This window comes from Brugia malayi, assembly GCF_000002995.4.
Source record: "Brugia malayi strain FR3 genome assembly, contig: Bm_v4_Chr1_scaffold_001, whole genome shotgun sequence".
NCBI classification, from domain to species: domain Eukaryota; kingdom Metazoa; phylum Nematoda; class Chromadorea; order Rhabditida; family Onchocercidae; genus Brugia; species Brugia malayi.
In genome coordinates, this window is record NW_025062475.1 from 7,973,967 (window position 1) to 8,000,586 (window position 26,620).

The 26,620-nt window shown below is 30.8% G+C and overlaps 5 protein-coding genes across 8 annotated transcripts; 2 read left to right on the top strand and 3 right to left on the bottom strand.

Annotated features, from left to right (window-relative positions):
- Positions 1–1,263: 1,263 nt before the first annotated feature.
- Bm17386 (Uncharacterized protein) lies at positions 1,264–1,853 on the bottom strand (the record flags this gene model as incomplete). Its single annotated transcript, XM_001900431.2, has 2 exons — positions 1,264–1,418; positions 1,748–1,853. The coding sequence occupies 2 exons, from the start codon at positions 1,851–1,853 to the stop codon at positions 1,264–1,266; spliced, it is 261 nt and encodes an 86-aa protein (XP_001900466.2).
- A 4,368-nt stretch (positions 1,854–6,221) lies between these two features.
- On the top strand, positions 6,222–7,667 carry Bm1485 (Uncharacterized protein; the record flags this gene model as incomplete). Its single annotated transcript, XM_043077055.1, has 5 exons — positions 6,222–6,347; positions 6,538–6,588; positions 6,686–6,795; positions 6,887–6,954; positions 7,654–7,667. The coding sequence occupies 5 exons, from the start codon at positions 6,222–6,224 to the stop codon at positions 7,665–7,667; spliced, it is 369 nt and encodes a 122-aa protein (XP_042932989.1).
- A 3,194-nt stretch (positions 7,668–10,861) lies between these two features.
- Bma-gly-6 (Uncharacterized protein) lies at positions 10,862–16,490 on the top strand (the record flags this gene model as incomplete). 2 transcript variants are annotated; one of them, XM_043077057.1, is made up of 14 exons in its annotated part: positions 10,862–10,996; positions 11,942–12,065; positions 12,231–12,346; positions 12,527–12,614; positions 12,681–12,830; positions 12,957–13,164; positions 13,290–13,460; positions 13,643–13,760; positions 14,066–14,222; positions 14,398–14,540; positions 14,831–14,959; positions 15,196–15,345; positions 15,677–15,805; positions 16,431–16,490. In XM_043077057.1, the coding sequence occupies 14 exons, from the start codon at positions 10,862–10,864 to the stop codon at positions 16,488–16,490; spliced, it is 1,878 nt and encodes a 625-aa protein (XP_042932991.1). The 2 variants fall into 2 exon arrangements, with proteins under 2 accessions (XP_042932991.1, XP_042932990.1); XM_043077056.1 differs by lacking the exon at positions 14,831–14,959 and adding an exon at positions 14,986–15,096.
- Positions 16,491–19,204: 2,714 nt separating this feature from the next.
- On the bottom strand, positions 19,205–20,672 carry Bm10851 (Uncharacterized protein; the record flags this gene model as incomplete). Its single annotated transcript, XM_001900433.1, has 4 exons — positions 19,205–19,262; positions 19,701–19,784; positions 20,080–20,230; positions 20,402–20,672. 4 exons carry the CDS (start codon positions 20,670–20,672, stop codon positions 19,205–19,207), a joined length of 564 nt encoding a protein of 187 aa, XP_001900468.1.
- A 3,810-nt stretch (positions 20,673–24,482) lies between these two features.
- On the bottom strand, positions 24,483–25,950 carry Bma-mlc-4 (Uncharacterized protein; the record flags this gene model as incomplete). Of its 3 annotated transcripts, XM_001900434.2 has the most annotated exons (5): positions 24,483–24,584; positions 25,011–25,121; positions 25,323–25,441; positions 25,533–25,620; positions 25,861–25,950. In XM_001900434.2, 5 exons carry the CDS (start codon positions 25,948–25,950, stop codon positions 24,483–24,485), a joined length of 510 nt encoding a protein of 169 aa, XP_001900469.1. The 3 variants fall into 3 exon arrangements, with proteins under 3 accessions (XP_001900469.1, XP_042932992.1, XP_042932993.1); XM_043077058.1 differs by lacking the exons at positions 25,533–25,620; positions 25,861–25,950 and having other exon boundaries at positions 25,323–25,409; XM_043077059.1 differs by lacking the exons at positions 24,483–24,584; positions 25,011–25,121; positions 25,323–25,441 and having other exon boundaries at positions 25,519–25,620.
- Between the last annotated feature and the right edge of the window lie 670 nt (positions 25,951–26,620).

Below are 26,620 nucleotides of genomic sequence, written 5' to 3' on the forward strand. Positions count from 1 at the left end.
AATGGTCTACGATCAGTGTGTATTGAAACACGGGCAACACAAACCTGGAAAGATAGCAAGATAATCACTGCAGAACCCACTACAAGTGACCTTTAACCTAAGAAGCACATGAGATAGAGCTCCTCCTCCGCATCCCAAACATTCACCAATAATCTTAACAAAAATATGAAATGTTGACAGAGTGCCAAAATGAACCTCTTCGCGCCAATTTAAGTGATTACAAATACGATGTACTTGCAGTAGCGACATCCGTATTGTTTCTGTAGTCAATAGTCAATGGCCTTGTAATCCTTGCAATTGCCTTATTTTATTCTCACAAATGAGCTAACCATCCGGTTTACCGGTTTACCGGTTTATCGTACTAACACATCCACAGCTATATGTGTGTTTTATGCGGAATAGATCTGGGTATATTCGAATTTGCATGAATTTGGTAAGTTACTCTGATCTTTTTTATATTTATTTTAGAGATTGGATTATACTCAACTTTATGATTAGTTACTAAATAATATATACAAAAGATGTTTAAGAAATAATATCGATTAGCTGATCGCCCGATCTGTTAGCTTTTAAATTTCCAACACTTTTTTTAAAAATTTCCTTGTTGCAAAAGAAAATCATATATAATTCTTAATCCTTATTTAAACCAATGCTTAAGATTTTTTTATAAAACGAATCAAATATAATTTAAATTTATCGTTTTCCAGAGCTTTTTTATGCATCTTCAATTAAGTGACCATTATTGCCACTCAATTTTGTTAGTTTAAGTTCATTTTACATTTTATTTGCGCATGCAATGTTGTGAAATGGCTTACAATTATTCCTTAGCAAACTTCAATTTTCAAAATAATTAATAGTTTTATAGGATTCCGGGCTAAGAATAAAACTATATTTTGAATAACAAAAATTAAAACATCTGCTGAGATTAAGAATCTATGCAAAAGCTACAAGTTGTTAAGCCATTTTTTTAGAAAATATTTTTGCATATGGACAAAATTCTTATTCAAAATTTTTCTGTAAAGCGGGAAAGCATGGATAAAGTTTTCTTTTGAAAAGTTTTTCGACATCTAGGATGAGATATCAACTCAAATTGGCAAAGAAATTGGTTACGAAATATGTTAAAATCTGTTTTAATCATATCAAAAGCAGCAATAAAATTTGAAAAACATTGTTCAAATTATTTGTGGATGTACAGGAAAAGCAGCTGAGAATTGTGTATTAAGGTGCAAATATGCAATAGTTTATTATTATCACTATTTATTGTTAATCGTAACTGATTTGTTTCATTTGATTTATGAAACTTCGACAGACTTTTTCTGGATCCGCTTCTATCTGTATACGTATTGGATAGCTGTCACATAAAACAGTACGAAATGGTGGTTCCCAAATATCTTCCGGCCGACGAAACCGGACGTAGTCTGAAATTTCAAATCTTTCATCAATAAAGGAATTTAAAATACACTAATTATGCTAACCTTCCTGATATGGAATAGCTATGTTCTTTTATGGTCTTATGATATTTTGAATTCTTCTGGATAATGTGTTTTAACAACACTGAAATGTATGTAAGGGGATTAACTTTTTAAATGGAATGTTCAAAGTATCATTTCCATCCAGTGCGACTTGAATAAATATACGCTAGTGTAGAGGAATTTATTGAAATAGTTAACTTTCAGTTACTTTACTATTAGAATAACTAATTCTAAAACCATATTTCTTTTTATACTTTTTTTAAAAATGAAATTACTTCCACTTCCGAAAATATATGCATCGGTAACAGCAGCTAATGCCATAAACAGAAAGGCATAAAATGTGATAAAGAGATTTATGATGGTCCGATTTTGCCACATCATTGTATTTCCACCTGAAACCTTGGAAAATTACTTTTTATGACAACAAAATCATGAACCTAAATTGCTAAAGAATAGGCGTCGCCTCAAAAAACTTTGTTATTCTGAACAACAATTGTCTTTCAATCTAATTTTATACCAGCATAGTAGGAAAGATAGGAAAGGTCGAGATGATGCACGCCTCGTTTACTTCTTTATGTAACGCATTCTCTGCAAGCATGGGGTTAGTTCGAAACATTTAATTTTTAATAACTTTAATTGATCTACAGGGGTAAAAGATTCTTTTGTCATTTCCTCTTTATCTTTTTCTAATTCTCTGTAGTCTTACTCAATTAGTTATTAAAATTCATGAAGCTAATAAAACTCTTAAAATAATGTCAAATTTACGTGATATGCGAAGCAATCTAAAAATAGAGAAACAGTATTGTCAAATTTGTTTGAATAATATCAGATAATCACCAAATTAATTACATCAAAATCATTTCGTTTAGTTGATAATTCTATCAAATCACTTCTTAATAAATATCCATAAACTAAGTTGCCTTATATTTATTCTCCGATTTATTCTAGTATCAAAAATGTTCCAACTGCAAGGAAATTTTAGGAGACTGCAAAATTCATTTGTTACTTCGATTTGCTGGCTCTCCCATAAAAGAAGCCACAAAACAAATTCTCGTCAGAATTATTCATCAAGCCAGTTTTAAATCAAAACTGAGTAATCTTATGAAAAACATTTTTATTTCCAAATTTTTTACTCCAAATGAATTGCTGTCCATACTGTAATTGTAAAGAAAAAATTTCAAAAAAAATTGAATTCAAAGGAAGCGAAAAAACTGAGAATCGAATTAGAATTTGAAATACTTGAAATTTTTTATCAAACTTTTAAAGCTTAAAATGAAGGGAAGAACGAGTGGATGCGAAATGAGAGGAAAAGAGCCTACTTCATGCTTCCTACTGAAGATTTTAAATCCACTTAAAATAAATACTGACTGGCTTTATAACCGATGTTGACATTAAACATCAGTGGTGAGAAATGATAATCGAAAATATTTCCCTCATTCGACATCAGAAAGGAGAAGAGAAAACGAACTCCTGGGAAGTAATCAGAAGTATGGACATTTCTCTAATGTATGTATGATCACTAGTTAATATTTATGAAGGAGAAGAAAGTATTCAATTTCCAACAATGATGGCAATACAAATAAATGCAATTTTTTTGGATGAAAATTGAACTTAATGATTCCTTAAATTCTATAATATGACTCGAGTCTTTAGAATTACAAAAATTGTAAATCTTTTAGCTGTGAAAAATATGCGATGAAGTTTTCATTTATTTCCACTTTTTTTAAAAAATATAGCTCGAAGTAAAGGTATAATAATTTCCATGTTAGGTCTATCTTAAATCTCTGAATTTTATTGAATAAGAATTAACGATTTTGATAATAAGGTCATATGCAATAGTGAATATCGCAAAAAACGTTCTCATAAAGTAAAGGATTAAAATTGTGGATGAGAACAGCACAACATTAAGAATTTTTGGCCTCAACAAAAAATTTTGTACTCTAAATTTTGTTGAATTTATGATAATTATTCAGAAGACTTCATTTGGATAGGAGGAGACTCAACCACTTAGAGTCATATGATTTATTATTGTTATGAGATCGACAGCAGTGATTTCAGATGTTGACAATCTCATTGTCGATTTTCAGCCGACTAGTAGTCAGTAATTGTTTATTTAATTTCCTTTACGGATTAATTTCCTCAAGATTCAGGACGTTAAGATTGAGGAATAATAAAGATTTGGAAAATTGAAAAAAGTCAATTCTAAGAGTCAAATGTCAAAATCAAACCAAGCTACACTATTATCTCAGTGTTAGTGTATCTATCTTTGTTTATACTTGTCGAGAAATCACAGGTCTTTATTTGAACGTATTTCAGTTTAGGAGTTGCTACAGACGAATGTTTTGATGAGAAGTTTGTCACACAACAACTTTGACACACAAATGTTAATCTACAGCAACAATATACTGATAATTTCGTTTTGTAGATTTGAAAATCTACGAAGAGGAAGAAATAAATAAAGATTTAAATGAATGGAGCTGGACAAGAACGTGAAGCAGCCAAGCTTGTTGATTCTCAAGAATTTCCCAACAGTAGGCGTCAGTTCCTATATAGTAAGCATTAACTTATAACAAGGAGCATGATTTATGATGAGAAGCGGACATGCCGCAAGGCAGTCAGCTGAACAAAGAACCGTTAACCTTGTCAAATTCAAGTTAGTGTGAAACCGACAAACGTCAAAGGAAGTCAATTAAATAAGGAGGTTAGTATCCTTATAAACAATCTAATTGGAAACAATTTCAACTCATATTCTGCTAATAAATTGTAACAATGCAAATAATTTCAGATACAATTGAAAGATGAATAATGTATAAATGATTTTTTATATGTGATCGTGAGATTGAACATATGTGTAAATAATGTTCGATTAAGACAATCTTTAGTCTTACAATTTAATACAATTTTATTTCCACATATATTATATTTGGTTCTTCCCGATAAGACTAACCAGTGAATTCCAAAACAATGCTAGCAAATATTTCTAATCAAATGCTCAACTATTTTTTATTGCACATATGAACACTAAATGTTGATCACTAATCTCAAATGATGCGTACTGTACTACGCTATGAATGATATCCACTTCATATATTAATTATACTTTCTTTTTGTCCTTGGATCACGTACTCTCGACTTCCGTGTTGAAATATTTGAAATGCCTATATGAGATTTATCTGAATTCATTCTAAACTGAATGAAAATTCTAAGATGAGGTGAAAAAAAAATGAATTTTAGAAATAATTATATGGGCTTTGTATGAGTCAGTAATTGAAATTGATTGTAGTCAGTAAATAAAGTTTCGTGAAAATAATATCTTTCTTCTCTTTTCATATTATAATCAAAATGGACTTTTTGGCATATGAGATTATTGGAAATACATTTCTTCTAATGAGATATTCGAGATAATTTGAAATTTCAGAAGTAAAGAATTTTTTTTTGAAAAGAGCTGAAATTGTTTGGCAAGAAAATTTGTTGTAATAAAAAACGCATTGACAGAATAAATAAAGCATCAGCTAAAATCCGAATTTTGGTGAAAAAAATGCGACAGTAATTATCTCAAAACGATCAAATGGAATGTTCTAAGTATTCAATAATAATAATGGTTAATGAGCTAAGAAAGAATGAAAGTAATGATATCAAGCCTGATATTATAGATTATCGATATAAAAGTTTTTAAATATTCTTGACCGGATGCAAGATATTTTATGATAATCATCCTTCTTAAAGTTCTTTTTCTTTTCGATAAATTTTTTTAATTTAAATTTGATAAGCAAAGTGCAGAAACTAAATAACTGAGTAAATTTTGAAAAATAAATTTTCATTTGTTATAAATGATTTATAGAAAACGATTCATTATCAAGATATTCAACAACTTCTCTAGCAATTTTATCAGATTTTCATTGGTAAACAGAATGGGATGGTTTTTGACCAGTTAGTTTTCACATTTGTAAAATTTCAATCCATTCAAAGAATTTTTGTTGTATGTTAACTATTCAAAGAATAATCAACATACAACAAAAGGCACAATTACTTCGAAATTTGGATCTTTCAAATATTTAAATGATAAAAAAAGATAATTATATTATTGGAACAAATAATTGTCAAAGTCCCAGAAGACCAGCATATTTAGAGAATGATATTTTAAGGAAATTTCAGTGATATGACTCAGCAGGACTTTTAAATTCAAAATAAATATGAAAATGTTAGGCGTAAAAGTAAATTAACATTCTTCAAGTAAGTAATTCCTATAAATGTAATTACTATAAATGCTAGTAAGTAACAAAATAAAATAATTTGGAGAGAAACGAGTAACACTATTTTATATGGAATGAGAAATGTAAGAATGATGGGGGTTCAAATCGGAGCAGTAGTGTAGTAAGTGATTTGCAAAGCTTAATATTGAAGGTTGTTTTTTTTTTATTTTTGTCAAGAATAAATTTGTTAACACAACTGTGGAAGAATCAAAAAGAATTCGATTGTAAAGGTCGAAAAATTCGGCATCACCTTTTTGTTAATTAAAAATAATTTTCTACTTTAATTTAAATGCATTTTTAACAAATTTGCATGTTAAATATTTCATTATTTATAAGAATTGATAAGGTCACTGCAGTTTTCATGCTGGTATTAAGCAGTTTGGTCGTTATATTTTTTTCGTTCGATTAAGTAGCGATTTTAAATTAGAAGCAAAAGAATCAAAAATTATGATAAGTTTAACTTCGAGATGAAGATTCTAATGGATGAAATTAAAGGATGAAAAATGAGATGCGGACCACTGTGATGGTATCAGTAGTATTGGTCGGAGTGTTAGCTCTAGCTGGAATTATCAGTTGTATGATAATAAAACGTCGAAGGAAGGGAATGGAAGGAATAGAAGCGGTTAGCCATTTTAAAGTTTTTTTTATCCATTTTATGTTTTATTAAATGAAAATTAATAGCATATGTATTGATTTCTTTCATCTATGATTATAAATTTCATTAAGTAAATACTTGTTTGTGTTAACATAACAGCGAACATTATTTATTGCAACTAATTTGGTTTACACTATATTAATGAAGGCCTTTTTAGATACAGAGATGTGAAGCATTGCAGAAATATCTTGAAACGGGTGTTGAAATTGTAATGTTTATCATTTTTTAAAGCCATTTTAAATCTTGTAAAATAAATTTGAAATTTGAAAGTCAAAATTTTGCAATGATATGAATGAATTATTCAGGATCAAGGAACGATGAATGTAAATGTGGACCCTAGAATGCGCCAAAAATTAATGTCAACAAGGTCACGTCACCGAAAAGAACGTATCAGTCTGCCTTTAAATTCGAGAAGGTTAAACTGAAGTTGAAGTTGAATTAAAAGCATCTTCTACTTATCATTTAACTTTATCACTTCTTTTGCACAAGTACTTTACTCTTTTTAGATTTCGATTCAGCAAATTTCAAAGTTCGGGACAACAAAGCACTAATATTAATGTCAATAATGAAATAGGTTTGTCCGTTTTCATAAGTGAACCCTATTTCTAGCTATTTTAAATCAGGCTGTTTCTTGACAATTACCTTGAATCTAGAGTTAACCGAGACTTCTATATTCACATTTTGAGAAATTTTTCATACAAAATAAATTATGCCAACAGTATCAACAACTTCTGATGCTGATAATTTGACATGTCGCTTTGTTGATAGTTCACTTCGAATGAAATGATTTCAAATAAGTGCTTCAGACAATCTGTCGGAAAATAAGTGTTGAGCGAAGTTAAAAATGAATAACAGTAGTTCTTCATGAACTAGAATAGATTCAGTTGGTGACCTTTTTGTCGGCATATCTTTAATCCTTTCATTATATCATACTTTACAATACTGACATAAATAATATGTAAGGAAATCCGACATAAAAATTGAGATAAGCAATGTTTTTGTACATCTTATTACATTCTTAAAAAAACTTAGAAAAACATTATTAAATTCGAGTTGATATGAGAAGTATATTGACTGGATTTGTGATAAGATTAAATTTTAAATTTGTGATAGGATTAATTTTTTTTCAAACATTTTCAGTGATGCGTACTATTATCCAAAAAATGGTACTCTCTGCAAAAATATGAAAAGGAAAATTTTGAGTAAGAGATAGAGAAGGAAGAGAATTTATATTGACTGAAACATATATCGGCACAGAAATTTCTTATTTCAGAAAAGATGAAATGACACTATTTCGTTCTTCAGCGGCGATCATTTATCAGAAGTTTTCAGATCAAAACGTCTAAAATATAACTTGATCTGTATTAATGCTTAATAATAAGATGGTGGTATAAAAGCATAGTGGTAATTAATAAAAGAGAAAAATTGCAGCTGCAGAAAGTCATTTAAATTATTAAGTGAGTTTATTATTCATTGCAACTTAATTTGTCAACACAACTTCCATTCATCTGTATCCAGGAGAGGCAGACAATCAAAAATCTCAGAAATGGCCATGTCACATTGCACTGATAGATGACCGCCATCCCATCCCTACTACTCATCAACAATTCATTCACCATTTCCCTACAACTCACTGTCGCACATCTCCTCCCTTCCCATCCACCTTTTACAACCATACACACACACACACACACACACACACACACACACACACACACACACACACACACACACACACACACACACACACACACACACACACACACACACACACACACACACACACACACACACACACACACACACACACACACACACACACACATACATACAAATACATATAGAGACACATACAATTTAGCGCATGTGTACAGCACGAGGTCGTTTCGTATTCGTGTGCAGTGAATTCCAAACTTCTTCTCACCTTGCTGGCATGTGTTAAGGATAGGTTTTTGTTTGTTTGAGATAATTATGAATTTTTTTTTGAAGTTACAGATAAAATTTACATTGGGCGATAACTGCACTACATCAAATTTAACTGCCAATAACTATCCTTTGCAAACAGTTAGTCATTATTTATATAAATTATTAATTAGAAAAAATTACTTCAATGATTTTCAAATAGTGACGAAAGAAGTGGATTGTAATTCAGACATTTCACCTTGTAATAAATTTTTTAAGCACCGTACTTGTCGAATTCTCGATACTGTTAGACATACACATACTACCTGATGCTGAGAAATTTCATTTCATCTTTTCGATCAGTTTAATTTTCTGCAAATATTCACCAATTAAAGACACTTCGGATTTGACAAATTCATTGGCTAAAATTATTTTTACTTATTCAGCTTCTTTTTCTTGTCCAACATTCGTGTCATTCATCTCTATCCTCTTGTCGTACTTGTCAGACTCATATTCGTCATCTATCCAATTAAATGCTTTTGGTAAAATTTGTTGTAAACCTATCAGTTGAGTCGAGACTTAAAACTGTCGACTTTTCTCGTCTTCTTTCTTCAACTTCTCTAAATTAACACACTTACATCTGTTTCAGTATCAATTGCACCTTTAGGTTTATATTTTCTTCTGAAAAAAAAAAATCTCTCTGGAAGGGTTTATCGCTCATTATCGGTATGTCACTCACATACTTCAAATTACTCGTTACTTTAAATACCCAAAATTGAGCCATTTGTTAATATTATTTTCAAAAAAATTGAAACTTTTAGTTTATTTTAAGGAATCATGGAAAGCTTCTATTCATTTACTGCTATTTCTAAAACTGATTTGATTTGATTTAGATGTGATTCTCTAGCTAATAACAGATCATCATCCAAATGGAAATAACTTTTGACCATAAGATTCTTAGTGGCTTTTTGACTTTAGGAGGGAGAATTAATTAAATGATCAAACCAATAAAAGAATTAAAATCAAATTAAGTAATAAAAAATATAGCAAATATTGACACTAACCAACTTCAGAGAATGTGTAGTCACATGTTATGTAACCGATATCTGAAAATAAAATTAAGTCTTTAGAAATCTTTAAATTAAAAAAATTTTTTTCTTAATTTTCTTGTTATGTGCATATCTGGACTCTGCTAATAAAACAGTAGAAATTTTAAAACACTTTTTGAGGAGCTACTGCACATCAACAATCAGAAATAAATCAGTATTTTTAACTTTTATATGACGATGGATAACGAAAATATTGTAACAGTTTTTTTTTCTCATATTTCAGTGTTACTTCAATCTTTATTGTACCTTCAAATAAACTTCTTCTACTAGACCGGTATCATTATCATATCATTCATATTAGTGAACTCCAATATATTTAATTGATCAATTGTAAAGTCGATAATTTTGCGATGTTTACAAGAATATTGTTGCTACACTTTTTGAAGTTTGATTTTAATTGGAATTCTAATAAAAGAACCAACTAGCCTAAACTAAATATAAGCTGTTCTTTCTCTTTTTCCGATATTTTACTCTGTACTCTTCGTCCTTCAACTTTTCCAGATTTAATCGTTCTTTGTCTTTTTTAGACAGAATGATAACAAGTGATCTTGATATATATAAATCAAATTTTTGATTAATTTTGGATCTAAAATGGCAAATGAAATTTTGTTTTCTATTAAAGCATTCAAAAAAGACAAACTAACGAGAGCTCAGAAATAGCTTGGCATCAAAATAATGTTTTGACTAAGTAAAACAGGAAAAGAGCTTCCAAAATTTAATTCCAAATACAATGGAGTGGTGTTTTATTAATTTTCATTTCTATCATCAGCATTAATTAAATGATTAAAGATTCCTAAAATTAAGAGAAATATAGGTTACAGCACTCAAAAATTTCCTGTTTTCTTGTAATAGATAGAGGTGATGAGATTTAAATTGATGGAATTGAGAAGCCATCAGTGGTAGTTGGATTGGTAAATTTCCCTTAAATAATGCGTTTACTATGGAAGGATAAAGAAAAAGAACGATCGCGGGATCATTACGGTTTTTGTTAAAGAAAATGAGGTTGCTTCTATTTGTGCAAAATTATTCGATCAACATCAAAAGTATCTTTTAAATTAGGACTCTATTATTTAATTTATTTTTACTTGAATTATCGAGACTTAGCTCGTTATTCATTTCTTATCGCTGTCGTTATCGCTACCACTATCCGTCACTTTCACTATCAAAATAATATTAGCATTACTATTATCATCGTACATTTGTATTGTAAGACTTTGTCATTGAATATTTTTCATTATTTAATTAATTTTCATATAAACTTTATTCTGACTTTTTATATGCGTTTTAATTTGTTCCAGGATACTTCGAATCAAAGCTATTTAGTTAGACCTCAATTGTGACTATTTGATGTGAATTATGCAGTCATTCATTTCTTATTCTCGATCATACTGCTTCTATTTAATAACCTTAGTATCTATCATGTCATTAACAATATTATCAATTCAATAATAATTCGTCATTTTTCACCCAATGTTTATTCGTCGTTCACTGCTTATATTTCATCGACGCAAACTACGTGCACTACTTTTTGCATTCCTGTTTATCCTGGCTTTCTTAATATGTTGGAGTTTGCTAACGATTACTATCCTAATAGTACAGGACAAGGTTAGCTATTTCAAATTGCATTTTAAATAAATCATTTGATTTGTTCTGGTCGGATTTGAATGTTTCGTAAAAAAAGCAAATAGAAGTAAAAAGAACAGACATTTTTTTCAATTCCATTTATTTCTGTGAACATCTAAACTATTGGTGGTTTACCATCTTTTCAGAGATAATGTTTTATCTTATCCGGCATAGTCTATATTTAGGTAACATGCTTTCGAATGTTACATTTACTATTCTGGAGAAAAAAAGATCTTAATTTATTTAATTAAATTTCACAAAACATGTTTTTCAACCATTGAACAATTGCTATTTTTAATGGTCAGCAAAGTTCAAACTTTTATTTTATTAATTTGATTTCAGGAAGTTTAATTTAATTTCAATTTTTTTTTTGTTGGATTTATTAACCGCATTAAGCTTTATTAATTTTACTAACTTGTTTTTTCATTAACAGTAGAAGTTGAAATAATTGCACAAGTATGACGAACTGGAACAAACCAGTATTTACTTTGGCAGTGCTATTTCTGAACACAAAAATTAAAAAGTTGAAGGTTGTATAAAAGTAACAGAAATAAATATATATTTAAAGGGCACATCCTTGAATTACAATAAATTTGGGGCGATATTCCATGATAATTTAATCGAATAAAAAATCAACCTGTGTGTCTCTGTAAAATTATCTCTATTCACTTTTGTGTTTTGAAATTTGATACAAATTTTGTGCCCCAAAATTTCAAATTGCTTTATAAGAACCGATAGTTCTTATTAACATGTAATGTGAAATAATTTTATTAAGGAATTTGTATGTACTCCATCAATAAAAGAGAATGTTCGGATAGATAAAAGAAGTTTGTTAATTTGAAAAAATGCATCATTTTTAAAAATAATATTGACTTCTCTATGCTGCAGAATTGTTTTTCTTTTTACTTGATATGTCAACTGCTTTAGATTACCGATTATACAGATAATGTATTCACGGATAGAAATTCGTATTTGAGTCAAGGAATACAAATAGTTGTTGGCCACTACAACGGAAATCTTGCCAAGGATAAACTTTCTAATTTAACTGCTGGCAAGTTTCTACTGAATTTCGATGATGTCTTTTGCAGTGTATTAGTAATATTAGTCCTTGGCTTATTTATATGTCCCAGTGTCTATGTCTTACAAAAGATTTCAAATTATTTTTAAGCATGTCAAAAATTAAATTAAAATAAAGAATCGATTATTGATTTTCCAGAGCAATTGAATGCAAATAATTATTCGCCAATTACTGGTGCTGGAGAGGATGGTCGACCTGTTAGATTAAGTGAAGAGGATGAGCGTCTTTCCGAAGACACCTTTGTAATTAATCAGGTGTTTAGCTTTTTTTAAATCATTGATATGAATAAAAAATTTTCGTTATCAGTAAGATGTTTGTGTTTGAAGTTCTAAAATTGCGCAATAGTCATTAGAGAGTTCATACGAGAGTGATGCATCCGTTATCAGAATACTAACAGAATCATTCAATTCATGCATATCAATATCATATTTCAGTTCAGTTTGGTAGTAAGTGATCGAATAGCTCTAAATCGATCTTTACCTGACATTCGTAAGCATCAATGCCGAACCAAAACCTATTTGCGTATGTGAAAATTTTATCGTTTGTTATCAATTTCCTATTAAAAGAATTAAATTATACTAATTTCAGCTTCTTCGGAATTACCTACTACCAGTGTCATCATTGTTTATCACAATGAAGCGTTTTCGACATTGATGCGTACCGTCATGTCCGTTATTCAAAGATCACCACGTGAAAACTTGAAAGAAATTATTTTGGTGGATGATTTTAGCACAAGAAGTAACTTTTCAACTTACGCGAAATGTTTGATGTGTAAATTTTGAATGCGCTTAATGAAGTGATGAATGCAAAGTTTGAGATAAAATATTTTGTTTTAAAATTATTGGTACTGGATTCGTTTTTTAGCGTTTTTGAAAGTTGAATTAGAGAAATTCGTTGCTCAGTTGGGTACTCGTATCAAAATAATTCGAGCGAATGAACGCGTCGGTTTGATAAGGGCCCGCCTGATGGGTGCTAATGAAGCAGAAGGAGATGTGTTAACTTTTCTGGATTCTCACTGTGAATGTACCAAAGGATGGATGGAGCCACTGTTGGCACGGATTAAAGAAAACAGGTAATTATTTGAAATAATGGATGTTTTGGTTTTCTACTAAGAAATAAAAGAGAATCAAAATAGGTAAAAACATGAGCAAAAGATCTATTGCAGTTGTTGTTTAAAAATTTTCATGGTACTTACAGAAAAGCAGTAGTTTGTCCTGTGATTGACATTATCAACGATCGAACATTTGCATATCAGAAAAGTATCGAGCTATTTCGCGGTGGTTTCAATTGGAATCTACAATTCCGGTGGTATGCTCTACCATCGGAAATGATAAAATCACGGAGTGACGATCCTACGAAACCGATCATGTTGGTGCTTTTATTTTGAAAGCAATCATGTTTTGAGATTTCAGAACGATGTCTAGAACCTGACAAATTCTTTTTTACAATGAATCAGTGTGTTACTTCGGTTCCTGATTAAAAATGTCTTAGTTAATATTCTTTCATTAAATTATATCATTCTTCAAAGAATATGAACAATGAAGTTACAGTTCTCCAACGATGGCTGGTGGATTGTTTAGCATCGATCGGAAATATTTCGAAGAAATTGGTACTTATGATCACGAAATGGACATATGGGGTGGCGAGAATATTGAGATATCCTTGAGAGTTTGTTTTAAAGTTTCATTTCAGAAAATGGTGAATTGGATTATCTTGAAATTAAATGAAATTACTTGATATGCTGTAAAGTTTATGTGATGTATTGCAGAAATTTGGCATATGTTGGCTCTTTTATTAAAACGATACCAAGACATTAACCAATTCCACTTACGACGCGCGTGCTACAAATTTAAACTTATTTTTTCAAATGGCGTGATTCATAGTGCACTTATTTATGAAAGATGATATATGTCAGTTAAAATTATTAAAAAAAAAATTGTTTCTTGGTTTGGCAATGTGGTGGACGAGTCGAGATTCTTCCTTGTTCGCATGTGGGTCATGTCTTTCGCCGGACTTCTCCTCACGATTTTCCTGGTCGCAAATCAGGAACTATTTTGAACAGTAATCTATTGAGAGTGGCAGAAGTTTGGATGGATGAGTGGAAATTTCATTTTTACAGAACTGCACCGCGTAGGTTTGGTTGCGTCGTTGTAAAGGAATACAAAATTAATTTGCGATAGTTTTATGCGAAGATGACTGCTGTATCATCGAAGTAACTCGTCTTTTCATTCATGAAATTTCAGACAAATGAAGTGTTTCTATTTTTTTAAGTGAAATGATTACTAAATAACGAAACCAATTTCAGAAGCTTATAAAATGCGTGAAACTGTTGATGTAAGTGATCGTGTAGAACTCCGAAAACGTTTGCACTGTAAAAGTTTTAAATGGTTTCTCGATAATGTGTGGAAAGATCATTTTTTACCACAACCGGGAAGTGCTTTTGGGAGGGTTCGTTTTAGTTGCGAATTTTTCTTTTTGATAAGCTCTTCCTGACATTTTCACCGATATTATCTTAAAATGATGGGAAAGCCTTACCAAAACCTTCGAAAATATAGATAGAATTAGTGTCAGGATATTCGATACATGTTTAGTTAATGATTACAATAAGTCTTTTTAATATAAATCTTTTTAATCGTAATTATTAATTCAGGTCCAACTAATAATCTGCAGGTTCAAATAAATAAATTAACTTTTAATTAGACGTACTCACCTAATAACAGTGAGTACCTTTGCTTTAGGTAATTCATTCAAGATCGCAGATTGGAGGTATGAATGGGTGTTTACATTGGACGGTGCCATTGGGCGAGAGTATGAGAGTAGCAGCGATGCATAATTGTTCTGCACCTGACAGTTTCGATCGTACTGAGGTATGCAAATTTTTTTCTAATTTCAGATTTCGCATAGCACTTCAAGAAATTGTTTGGTAGCTCGAACTGGTGAACCTGGCTCCAAGCAAACTAGTATTATGATGGCTCGTTGCACATTGGGCTTTGACTTGTGGCAGGTGATCATTTCAATCATCAGGTGATAAATAACCATGTCTTGTATTTTCTAATTGCAAATAAATAAATCGATTTCTGGTGATATGTTGCAAATTTTTTAGCTTTGGTTATTTACTGAGGAAGGACAAATGAAAACAGACGATCATCTATGCCTTAGTGCATATCAGCCAATACAAGAACCACGAAATTGGAAAATTCAACTGAAAGAATGTGGTCAGTATGAATCAGAGTACTGGGACTATAATTTTCACGTCAGTTTTGAATACAATTATTTACTTAAGGAAATTGTCAGTTAGACACAAATTCTATTTATTTTCATGATTTTTTGGTCATAAGTCAAATTAGGATATACTAAGTGACTTCGCCCTACATAATAATGATTTAGACTTGCAAGTAAAATTAAAGAACATGAATATCTAAATAGGAAACAAGAATCAAATCTAGAAAAGCAACTTGATAAAAACAAATATTTTAACTCTGGCGCAGAAGTTTTTGATTAATAAACATCTTTGGTCTTTTGTTACTTCCGGTCTACGCAAATATTTTTGAAAAATATTTCCATCATTTTTCTAATATTTTCAGAGGAAATCATTCTACCATCGTGAAAGTGGATTATGTTTAGATCAGCCATTCGAAGATCCTAATGATTACCATGCGTTACATGTTTTGAAACCTACGCTAAGCAGATGTACACGTGGCGAATTGAATCAGGTAAATTTATTCCACTAAAAAAATTTTTAAACCATTCAAAAATGCTAGTAATAATCAAGTGAAAGAGTTAACACTGCTCATTAGAACGGGAAAGTAAGTTTTAAAGATGTTCTTTAGTAAAGAAGCAAAAGCCACTAACAAGATCTAAAAAGGAGAACAAAAAACAGGAGTTCGTACTTAAAAATGTTAAGAAAAACCAATGATTTTCAAATAATTTCGCATTCTTAACGAAAACCGAAATATTGAAAAGACTATTCAAGCACTTTTAATTATCAACCCAAATCTAATAGACTTATTTCTTTTCAAAATACAATTCTAAAATTAGACCCACAATAGGAAGAATAATAAGTTGAAAAATAAAAATTGACCGATATACATCTACAAAACTATGAAAACGATGACGGTGGCAAGTATTATAGGAAGAAGTAAAAGTGAATCCAAGTTGAAAGCAAAAGAGATTAAATTAGCTCTGAGATAATGGACATTCAAAATAGAGATTTGGAGTCAAAATAAATAGCATAATAAACAATGCGAATTATTAACGCCACTTTTTGAGAAGTAACGCCACTTCTTTAGGTTAATCTTTATTATTTGAATGTATTTTTACTAATTTTACATTTTACAGCAGTGGATATTAAATGAAGTGCGGTGGTTGTCAAACAATGTCGTTTCTTCGTTGAACTGATCACTTATATTCAATTATAAGACCTTTAACACTTTATACCAAAATTCATATTTTTTGCCTAGTAGTTTTGAATATTTCTTTCATCTTATCAAGTTTCACAGCACTTTGGAATTCCAAACTGAATTTCAGATTTGCTATTCAGTAAAAAATATTTTGATTTTGCAGTACATTTTCATTATATTAATACAAATATTTTGATATTGTGGCTATCAATTTCTCTACTGCCACCAGACGCCTTATTTTCTCTTTTTCATTATGTAAAATTCCTTCGATTTATTTTCCTCACTACTAATTTAATTATTGCTTATAAACTAATTGTTTATATACTTTAGAGCTTGATTTGTAATTTAATAGTTGTTATTCCAAAAATGGTGACACATGGCAAACTTTTTCTTTCTTATTGCTCCTTGTCTATTCTTTGTGTTGCAGAAAATTTTGCATTTGGTGGATTATGATATGCTTTACTCTGAATTTGCCATTACTTCGAACAGCTTTCTTTTGACATATTTTAGGTTGCAAGTTTCTTGTCTTATCCTTATTAGAATTTAACTTTTGTAAGTAACTGAAAGAATTGAGTCTTTCATAAGATTTTACATTTGATGACACCTAAATCAGCTGTTGTCAGATAGAATAGGAAGTATTAAGGTTTATAGCCCAGATATGTCTTAACCAGATTACTTATTTCAATACAACTGAACATTGATAATGAGAAAATAAGGATAAGACTTTATTGTGTGATATTTCATCTTAATTATTGATTACACGAACTTAAATTTTTGTTTGTACAAGTCAGGAACAAATAAATGTTACCTTTGTTTTTATCATAAAACTCTCTTTATTAATAAAATGAGAAGCAACGAAATTTAACCTATATGATTGAGGCTATGACCAAAAAGCTTATAAACCAGAAGATCAAATAAAGCAAAACTTGCATATTATCTTCTATTAACGGTGACTTTTTTACTTCCTTCAGTAATAATTACAAATATTACTCGAGCTACTGGGTTCTTTCCAAAATAATCAATCATTCAAGCTTTGATTTAAAATGATCAAATTATTCTTCCAATTAACTCTAACATTTATTACGTAGCGGAGCATTTTCCGTTTCTGCTTCCTGGAACCTTTTTAGAAAGAATTCACTTTCACCTTTTGTAACAGAAAACAATTATAAAATTGATTATGATTCACAGTTTGAAACGGAAATTGGAGTTCTTTGCGCTTAAAACATATTCGTTTTTACATTATTTTTTATCTTTTGAAATCTCTTTTTTTCCATTTAGTTTCTGCAAATTGCAAAAATAGAGAATTCTAGAGAAATTAAAGATATGTACTCCAGTAGTATTGAAAAGATAAAGTTAAATATTAGCTACAACTTAACCTAAAAATTACGAGGAATAATACATGCTAACATCGCCACGTTACTCATATTACAACGTAAATCTACAATTGTTAGTGGTAGATATTCTGAAAAATTTGCTTTCTTATGAAGAGTGTATATTCTTCCTTGTTGTCATACGTTAACTCAAATAATTTTTGTTAACATTTCAATGACAATTCCAAAATTTATCAATTTATGAAAATGATTATTCATAGATTATTCTTCTTCTCATTACTCAATTATTTCGAAGACAATTCAATCATAGTAGCATATGATTGACTTCATTATGATTAGCTGATCAGTGCTGATTAAATAAGCCTATGCTTAGAAATAGTTAAGTAAACAAATAAATCTATTCTTGCATTTGTTTGCAATGCAGTGTAGAGCACCACCAATGGTTATTTATACACAGCAAAAATTCACTATGGCGTAAGTAAATCCGGAAATACCAAAATGTATACATTAATTACGGTACATGATTGTGATTACAATAAATTTGATTTGATTTTATATTAGTTTGGACTAATTTAGACTACGAGTTTGATTTGATAATCTTAGGCTATCCCAACATTCATTAACAATAGTGTTCCTACTTGATGTTCGAAGGATTGTTAGAAATATAAAATAACAAAATATGTCAACCACATGAAATAAATTAAATTCTTCGCAAGAAATACGTTCACTATAAATTCAAAATGAAGTCATCTATTTGATGCTTCTACATCCGAAACATCAAAATCAGAAAACAGTCATCTGTTACAGAATGCATTGAATATTTCCGAAATTTCAGATTTAGAACATTATGTTCGATATTGTTATGCAACTAATTTAATTTATTCAGCACTGACAATGATTTCTGTGCAGGATATGTAAATATCTCGACAACAACAATTCGCAATTTAGATTGATACCTAAGCTTAGTTTGCTTTTTGAGATTTTGAAGTGCAAGTATAGTAGCGAGAGGTGAGACAAGAGCAAGTAATAGGATCATATGAATGGAATTTCAATATTCTGCAATTTCAGCTCTGTGAATGCACTATAATTGCTCCTTTTACTTCCTTTTTAGCGTTTATCTTGGCAGGAAGTCATCATTAAAGCGTAAGTTACTCAAAATAAATTCTTAAATGATAATTAATATTGCAAAGGTAGAATACAAATTTGTTTTTAAGCTTTAATGTGAAACTGCAAATATCAATAATTAAGAACAAATTACTTAGAGATCACAAATAATATTCATAACTCACTACTTTCACTAGTACATAATGCCTAAAAATATAATTATCGACCGATTTATCGTCCTTTGTTCATAGTGTAATACCTTGTTGCTTTCCTTATTCTACCATATGAAATATGCTTCAGCAGTAACACCCATTAGAAATCTTTGAATTGAACTTCTGAAAGAGTGTAACTTTTGGACTGGGGCTTCTTCATCATTATCAATTAACATCCATCGTTTCCACTTCAAATTAAAATTGTTTCACAACAGCACCGAGATTAAAGTGAAGTAAAGCAGAAAATCGATCGATAGATACACATTCTAATAATTTATAGCTTTGAAGGCTCTAGCGAAATATGCTGGAGAAAAGATTTCTGGTAGAGTTAATTTAAAAAAACATATCAGAAATATTTAAATTATCTAACATTCAATTAATCAATCATTTGCATAACTGAAATTTAATCAGCTATGGAATGAAAAAATGAATGAAAATTAACTCTCACAAGAAAAGCACAAAAAACTAGTAGCAGTTGTATTGGTAGTAGAAGGAGTATCAGTCCAATTATCTTGATCATTTGGAAAACAATTTAAATTAGGAAAAGCCCAATGGGCATACTTATTGCATAGATCTTTTCCGTACACATAAGCATGTTTGTTTTTATCCACCACTTCGTTGCCATTTCGATCATGCAGCGTTTTTCTACAACATAAACAAAGTACAGTCTTATCAATGAGTTGAGATTGAGATAGGTAAAGCGCCTGCAATATCATGTGATGCAACTGCTAGTTAAATTTGAAAACTAAATATACATGCTAACATCTACGCCTTTAATTTCATTCTGGTGTCCCAAGTTAACTTAAAAAATTAGCTTAGAAGAAATTTAGAAAACTTAAAAGTTCGAATAAGGTTTCAAAGACAATACAATTAGCTTTAAATTTAATCTCAATGATATATTTATATTGTGTCGAAAAAAGAAAAAAAAAACAACACTTACAAAATGACACTTGAATTTAGAGGTTTCGTGAAATCTATGATTTGTAAAACAGACGAAGGTAAACTAGTCGACCTGCCAACAAACACTAGCGATTCTCGACTTGTTAATGGCTGGTCAGTTATTGGACTGGTACTTTTTGCTGTAGCGTTTCCTCAAAGGAGTAAGATATGAATTTGAAATAATAACTGCTGAACAGAAAATTTGTCTTCAGTCACTCACTATCCTGAACCCAGTGATGAGGTGATTGCATAACAGATAACGTAATGGACTTTTTTGAGAATTTCAACATCTTTTTGAAGTTTTTTGAAATCATACAGCTTACCGATGGAAGTAACGGCGTATTTGCCACATGATATACAGTGATCAGCTCTATCAGGGACCTTCCACTGTTGCGAATTTTCCAGATGTTTGAAATCATGCATTGTTGATAAATCATTTAGCATTAGCCATTCGGTGATACGGGCTCGAAGTTCACAAACAGACATCGAATTTGCAGTTGCCTCACCGATTGCTGGTTTCAGAGTTCGCAAAATCGAGCTGAGATCTTCTTTAGAAAGATTGAATATTGTGGTTGATGGTGACGATAGAGCCATCTGCAGCTATTCATGTGAAATTTGAAGACATTGAAAACTACAGAAATGATGTCGTAAAGAAATTAAGATTTTACCACATAATTTGTTCCTTCAAAAAATCGAAAAAAAAAAAAAAACAGACAATATGTAAGTAAAATTTATTAAGTAAAAGTCAGATAACCAGAAATGCATCCAAGTTTCGATACTTCTAAATCAATTGATGAGTCTAATCAAACTTTTTTTTTTGAATTTCGATGAAATGAGCAATTTCTGTTGCCAAAATTTCAACAGAAAATCTGAGAGATGATCGTCATTTACAACCTTCACCTACTTCTACTAGAATAAAAAAATCTGTTTGTCTTACTTCACCTTGCTGAACTTAGTAGGAAAAAAGTGCAGCAAATGGAATTTGCTGATCTAGGAAAGCAACAATTCCTAGACAGTAGGAAAAGGTTGACAAGTAAAAGGCAAGTGACATAAATATCTATGTAAGTTCTGAATAAAAATAAAATTATTAATGATTCTTCAAATACTAAATTGATAAAAATAGTGGCAAATAAACAAATAAAAGGAAGTAACAAAGTTGCAAAAGAATTAATATTAGAAAATTTTGCAAAATGTGGGCGATATTCAGTCTAAAATAGCGACAGATAAACCTAAGAAAACAGCAAAAGGTTAGTATTTTTGAGAGGATAAGCAAAAGAATAAAGCAATTTTGGAAATTAAAAAACACTAATATATGTGACTGTAAATACGAAAACGGTCCTTATATTCATAGCTTCTTGTTATCTTCGGAAAATGTTGATGAAAAAGTTGTTCGTTTATTGGATCCAATTGTTGATATATCCCTTTGTTAACTCATTTTGAATAATGTTTCACAGATATATATTTGTATCTCTAGAGAAAACTATGAGAATAGGCATCTCATCAATCAATAATGGCAGAATTTGTCACTAAATTGATATTATCATTAATTAGACGACATCTCAATTCCTGGATTAGAAAATTCGAGATTTGAGCACTATTTTGCCTTTATGAATGGAATACTTTTGCGAAAAATCCGAAATTTCTCGATGTTTCAGAAATTCGATGAAACAGAAGTCAATTACAGCAATGCAAGAAATGATAGTGCAGCTTAACTGAATTGGAACCTTACTCTCTTTCCTTTACTGTGGAGAGTTGGACCACTTGCAAAACAAGTCATGCTAGCTCATCATAAATAAGACATATCTGAATTAAATTTCTGGTGTGATCAAAATGAAAAAGATAAGTAAATGAGCAAAGAGCTCTTTATGAAATCTGCAAAGAAATTTCCGGCTTTTGACGGGATCACTTCTGCAAATTAGGTAAATTTATGCAAGGAAGGATGTGAGGGAAGACGGGAGAGAGAAGGGGAACCATGTAAATATTGAGCAGGTAACGTAGGTAAGTGAAACCACAGTCATGAATTGTTCAAAAAAGTGGGAACAGAAAACTTTTCAGGAAAATTACAGGTAATTCAAATAGTTTCATCTGCAAGGATCATATGAAAAAGAATATCTAAGATTTATCTAGAATCGAGGCTCGTCTCTGTCAGATAGGATCATTCCTATATGGTAATTATGGATTAGTTCATTGGTTATTGCAGATTGTCATCTCGTCTTTTATGCTTATTACTGAAGCTTAAAATCTAGGAAGACATCACGAAAAGCAGGGTGGAAAAGTTGTCACTGAATTTATTACGGAGAATCTAATTTTAAAATATGCCATGTGCAAATGCAAAGGGAGAATTTTAAAATGGGAAATTTTGAGCTAGCAACGTTTCCGGTAATTATTGACGGTATCGTTTGTTTTGTGATAAGTAGATCCGACTGTCGTCAATATAACAACACCTTTCCATTGAGATGAATAAGGCCAAGTCGAAGTAGATAAGCCAAAGCAGTAGCAATTGCAAATGGAAATTAAGTGCAAAGGATTGGGTAGGCATTAGGCCAAAGATTTCCATTAGTGAAATGATGAGAGACACTGCAAACAGAGCATAGGCTTGTGAAGTTTGGATCTGTTTGGCCTTAAAAATTACGACAAACAATCATTCTCCTCTTCGCTCACTATTCCTCTCTATTTTTATATGTTGAATGGAAATCGTCCTGCCATCCCTAACCGGAACAGGAGGACAAACACATGCATATAAACATACACATAACATATACCTCTCAAAATGACGCATCGATTGGACTATTCCCTGTCCTCTTCCTGGTGACTATTTGCTGCCTTCATCGCCTGCTTTGACATCACTGATATGTATAGTGTGCTCTGTGATAATTGGAAGTGTTGAAAAGATGAAAAGATAGTAGTAATAAGGAGAAGCCTGAAATATTACACTTTTGGAACTTTTACAACAACATTTTTCATGGCAACAGCGTAACAAGCAATGAAACATCATCTTTTCTAAGTAGATAGTTAGAATATTTTGAAATTTGATTAAAGACTCCTGATGCTAGCGTGATGAGAAAGGATAGAAACATACTATATTTGTCAACAGGAAGTGAAAGTCAATGTAAACACTTCTTTGTATTCATTCTCAATACATTACTAAGTTAAAATACAACTCTACAGGTTATTAATGCACTTCAGGTTTTTAGCTTTTAACCCTTTAGATCTCATTCTGAGCAGTGTATCTAAGATAATGAAAATGTTTGACTATAGATACGCTGATAGTTATGACAATCAAAGAAGTAAGCTTTCTAGCAACAAACGAAAACAGCAAACTTAAATTTGAATAAACAAAGAAGGACTGGTATACACTGTTAAATATATTCAAATTAGTGCAGAACCCATTAAAAATCAAGTGAGCAGAGAAGAGTAATAACTGCCTATATAAATGGGGACCATCCACCTTTTCATTCTTTTGCTCTTCACTAACTTCGTTATTATTGCTAACAAGTACAAAAAATAACAAGTCCAAATACAATAGAATTTACTAGTCATTTCTCTGCGCTATATAGAATAATTGAGCCTGATTAGATGACTCATCTTCCTATGAATTATATCCAATCCAACACTTCAAGAACTCTTATTAAAATTCAGTTCTGGTGGTGCAACAAAAGAAATTCTATAGTAAAAAACTCTCATTAAGATGAAAAAAATATATGAAGTGCACGACCATAAATTATGAATTCAGACTCGAATTAAAAAACAGTCCGACATTCAGTTATCCTTGCAGATAGTGAAAATCAAGTGCCAAATTATCCCTGATCTCAGTGATTCCTTATTCCTTTCTGAAATTCTAATCCAGTTTTCGAAATGCAGCAGTTTACTCATAAAATTATTTTTCATCTTATTTTGCTAAAAAATCTGTGTAATTAAAATATTTATATATGAGTCACAAAAATGAAGCATAAACTCTAGAACGAGAAATACAATAATACAACAAATTGCGATGTACTGAACTAACCAGTATATCAAATAAAAACATGGTTTTTAGCACCCTTATATATCCATAATTCAACAGTCTTTAAAAATGCAAGTGGTAGGGCATAAGGCAATGACCTTTTATCACCAATAAGTATTAAAAATATGCATAAAACTGCGTCTTAATTCTTTCAGTGGAACAGAAAATTAATACCATTCAAATCGAAATGTCGTTACAGTACTACATTTTATATGTTACGTTCATCACCTCACAGTCTTTTGATTTCTTCTGTTAAGCTTTTATTTCCCATTGGATAGTTTCAGAATTATCAGTATCCATGCAATAGAAGCAATGAAAAGCAAAACATGACACCACAGTAATAAAAAAATTGTATAAAAATAGCTTGTTAACGATGAGAACGGAATCTTAAACAGTAGTTCTTAGTTAGCGTCATCCTTTGTACCATGCTTAAGCATTCGAGTGAATTCGACATAATCGAACATACCATTTCTGATTGGCGCATCGCGAAACAGTTCATCCACCTGTAATCAATTTTCTGATAAAATATAGCAGGATAGCACAGATGTGATTAGTAAAAGCCCTGTAAATGTTGTTAAGCTGTATTTGAACGATTAAAGATATTGTTTAACAAACAAACTGCTATTACAGTAAGCACTGAATATAACATAAATCTCATGAATACGATTAATCATAAATAAGTTATTTTCCAAAATAATTTTTTTGTCAAACGTTCTGTTTAAAACTGTCGTAAATAGAGAAAACAAAGAGGAAAAGGAACCACGGAACAAGGATATGCACCGAAGATAAATAGAACGAGAAAGCCGAACGTGAAAGACGATGTTTAAAATACGCAACATTCAACAAATGATACTTGACAACACGAGATATCAATTCAACTGCAACTTTTACAAAATCTTAAAATAAGTTAAACAGATCTTAAAAATCACCTGCTCATCCGTGTAGCGATCACCCATTGAAGTTAGCAATTCTCGAAGGCGATCTTCGTTCAGCAAACCACTATTATCTACGTCAAAACATTGAAATGCGTTTTTGATCACCTAAATAAAAAAAATTGTTGTCATAATAACAAAGATATTTCTGCTCAAATCTTTGATTCTAAGAGATGAATTTCGTGTTCTTCAAAGAACGCGTCTTTTGCATGCCTTCTAACCAAAACAATGTAGCATAATCAAAGTCGATATATGTATATAGAATGAGTAACCCACAAACAAGTAGATCAATGTTTTGTAAACTATAACCTCTTCCGGATCTGTTCCAGTCAATTTCTCACCAAACAATGTAAGGAACATAGTAAAATTGATTGGTCCTGGAGCTTCACTGATCATTTTTTCCAAAAATTCCTCATTTACTTCTTTCCCTATAAATAAATCTTTTATTTGCTGATTAAAATGGGTAAAACAACAATATGTATTTCGAGAATTAATGCGTATTTGCTTAACGACAAAAACCTAATGATGCAAACATATCCTGCAAATCTTGGACGTCTATGAAACCATCACGATTCTGGTCGATCATATTAAAAGCCTCCTTAAATTCCTGAAAACTTTATTCATGAGAACTTATCATTTCACAACTGAATAAGACTAATTCAATCCTTAATGTAACATGGAATATATTAGGCTTATGCAAGTGTTAAAGAAAGTAGTAAATTATTAGCTACATACGATAGAAATTGAACAAGAGATAACATAAAAAAGTAAATCAACAAATCAAGTATATACCAGTAAAACTCTAACAGACTACAACCTGTTCACATAACCATAAAGCAGCAGTGACCTGGATTTGAGCTTGATCGAACATAGCAAAAACATTGCTGGTTGCTCGTTGCGGACGAGGCCGTCGATTCAGCGTCTTCCTGGATGCCATTAAATATGTACGACGTGTGAAGCTACTGAAAGTGGTACATTTCTGAGTGACTGACACATCAAATCGATTACATGAAATATATGATTTGAATAAAATCATAATGGGTTAAGAGTCAAATAGGATAACATGCTAAAAAGATGATAGCTTTACAAGAAAAGTACTAATACAGTATGCCAGACTAGAACTGAAACCGATCTATGACACACTATAATAACTAAGAGAAAGCATAAACAAATCTCAAAATTTGACAAAAACTTCATATTCATTATAAGTGGAAGATATGCTATCACACAAAACAGAAGTGTTTCTTTATTAATGTCCAGTCAGTGCCGAAATTCTCCATGGACAAGTGCGCTTCATACCAAACACAGAAAGCGATGCTTTTCTCAACGCGTTCCACTGTGAAATTTCGAAGGTTCACACTGACAAGATAGAAATTGGATTAATGACCTGTTAGTTATAAATAGCTGATTAACCGTAAAGGTCCCTTGGATATGGTCTTCTCTGAGAACACTACAATTTAAAAATCTCGCAAGCTTTCATAAAAATAAGCTAAAGTTAATTCTGTTAAATTCATAAATGAGCAAAAGTAAATGTGGAAGAGTTACTGGAATGATCATACATTTTAGAATGTGCTTATGGTCATATCATGTGTTTATGGTCTCATGGT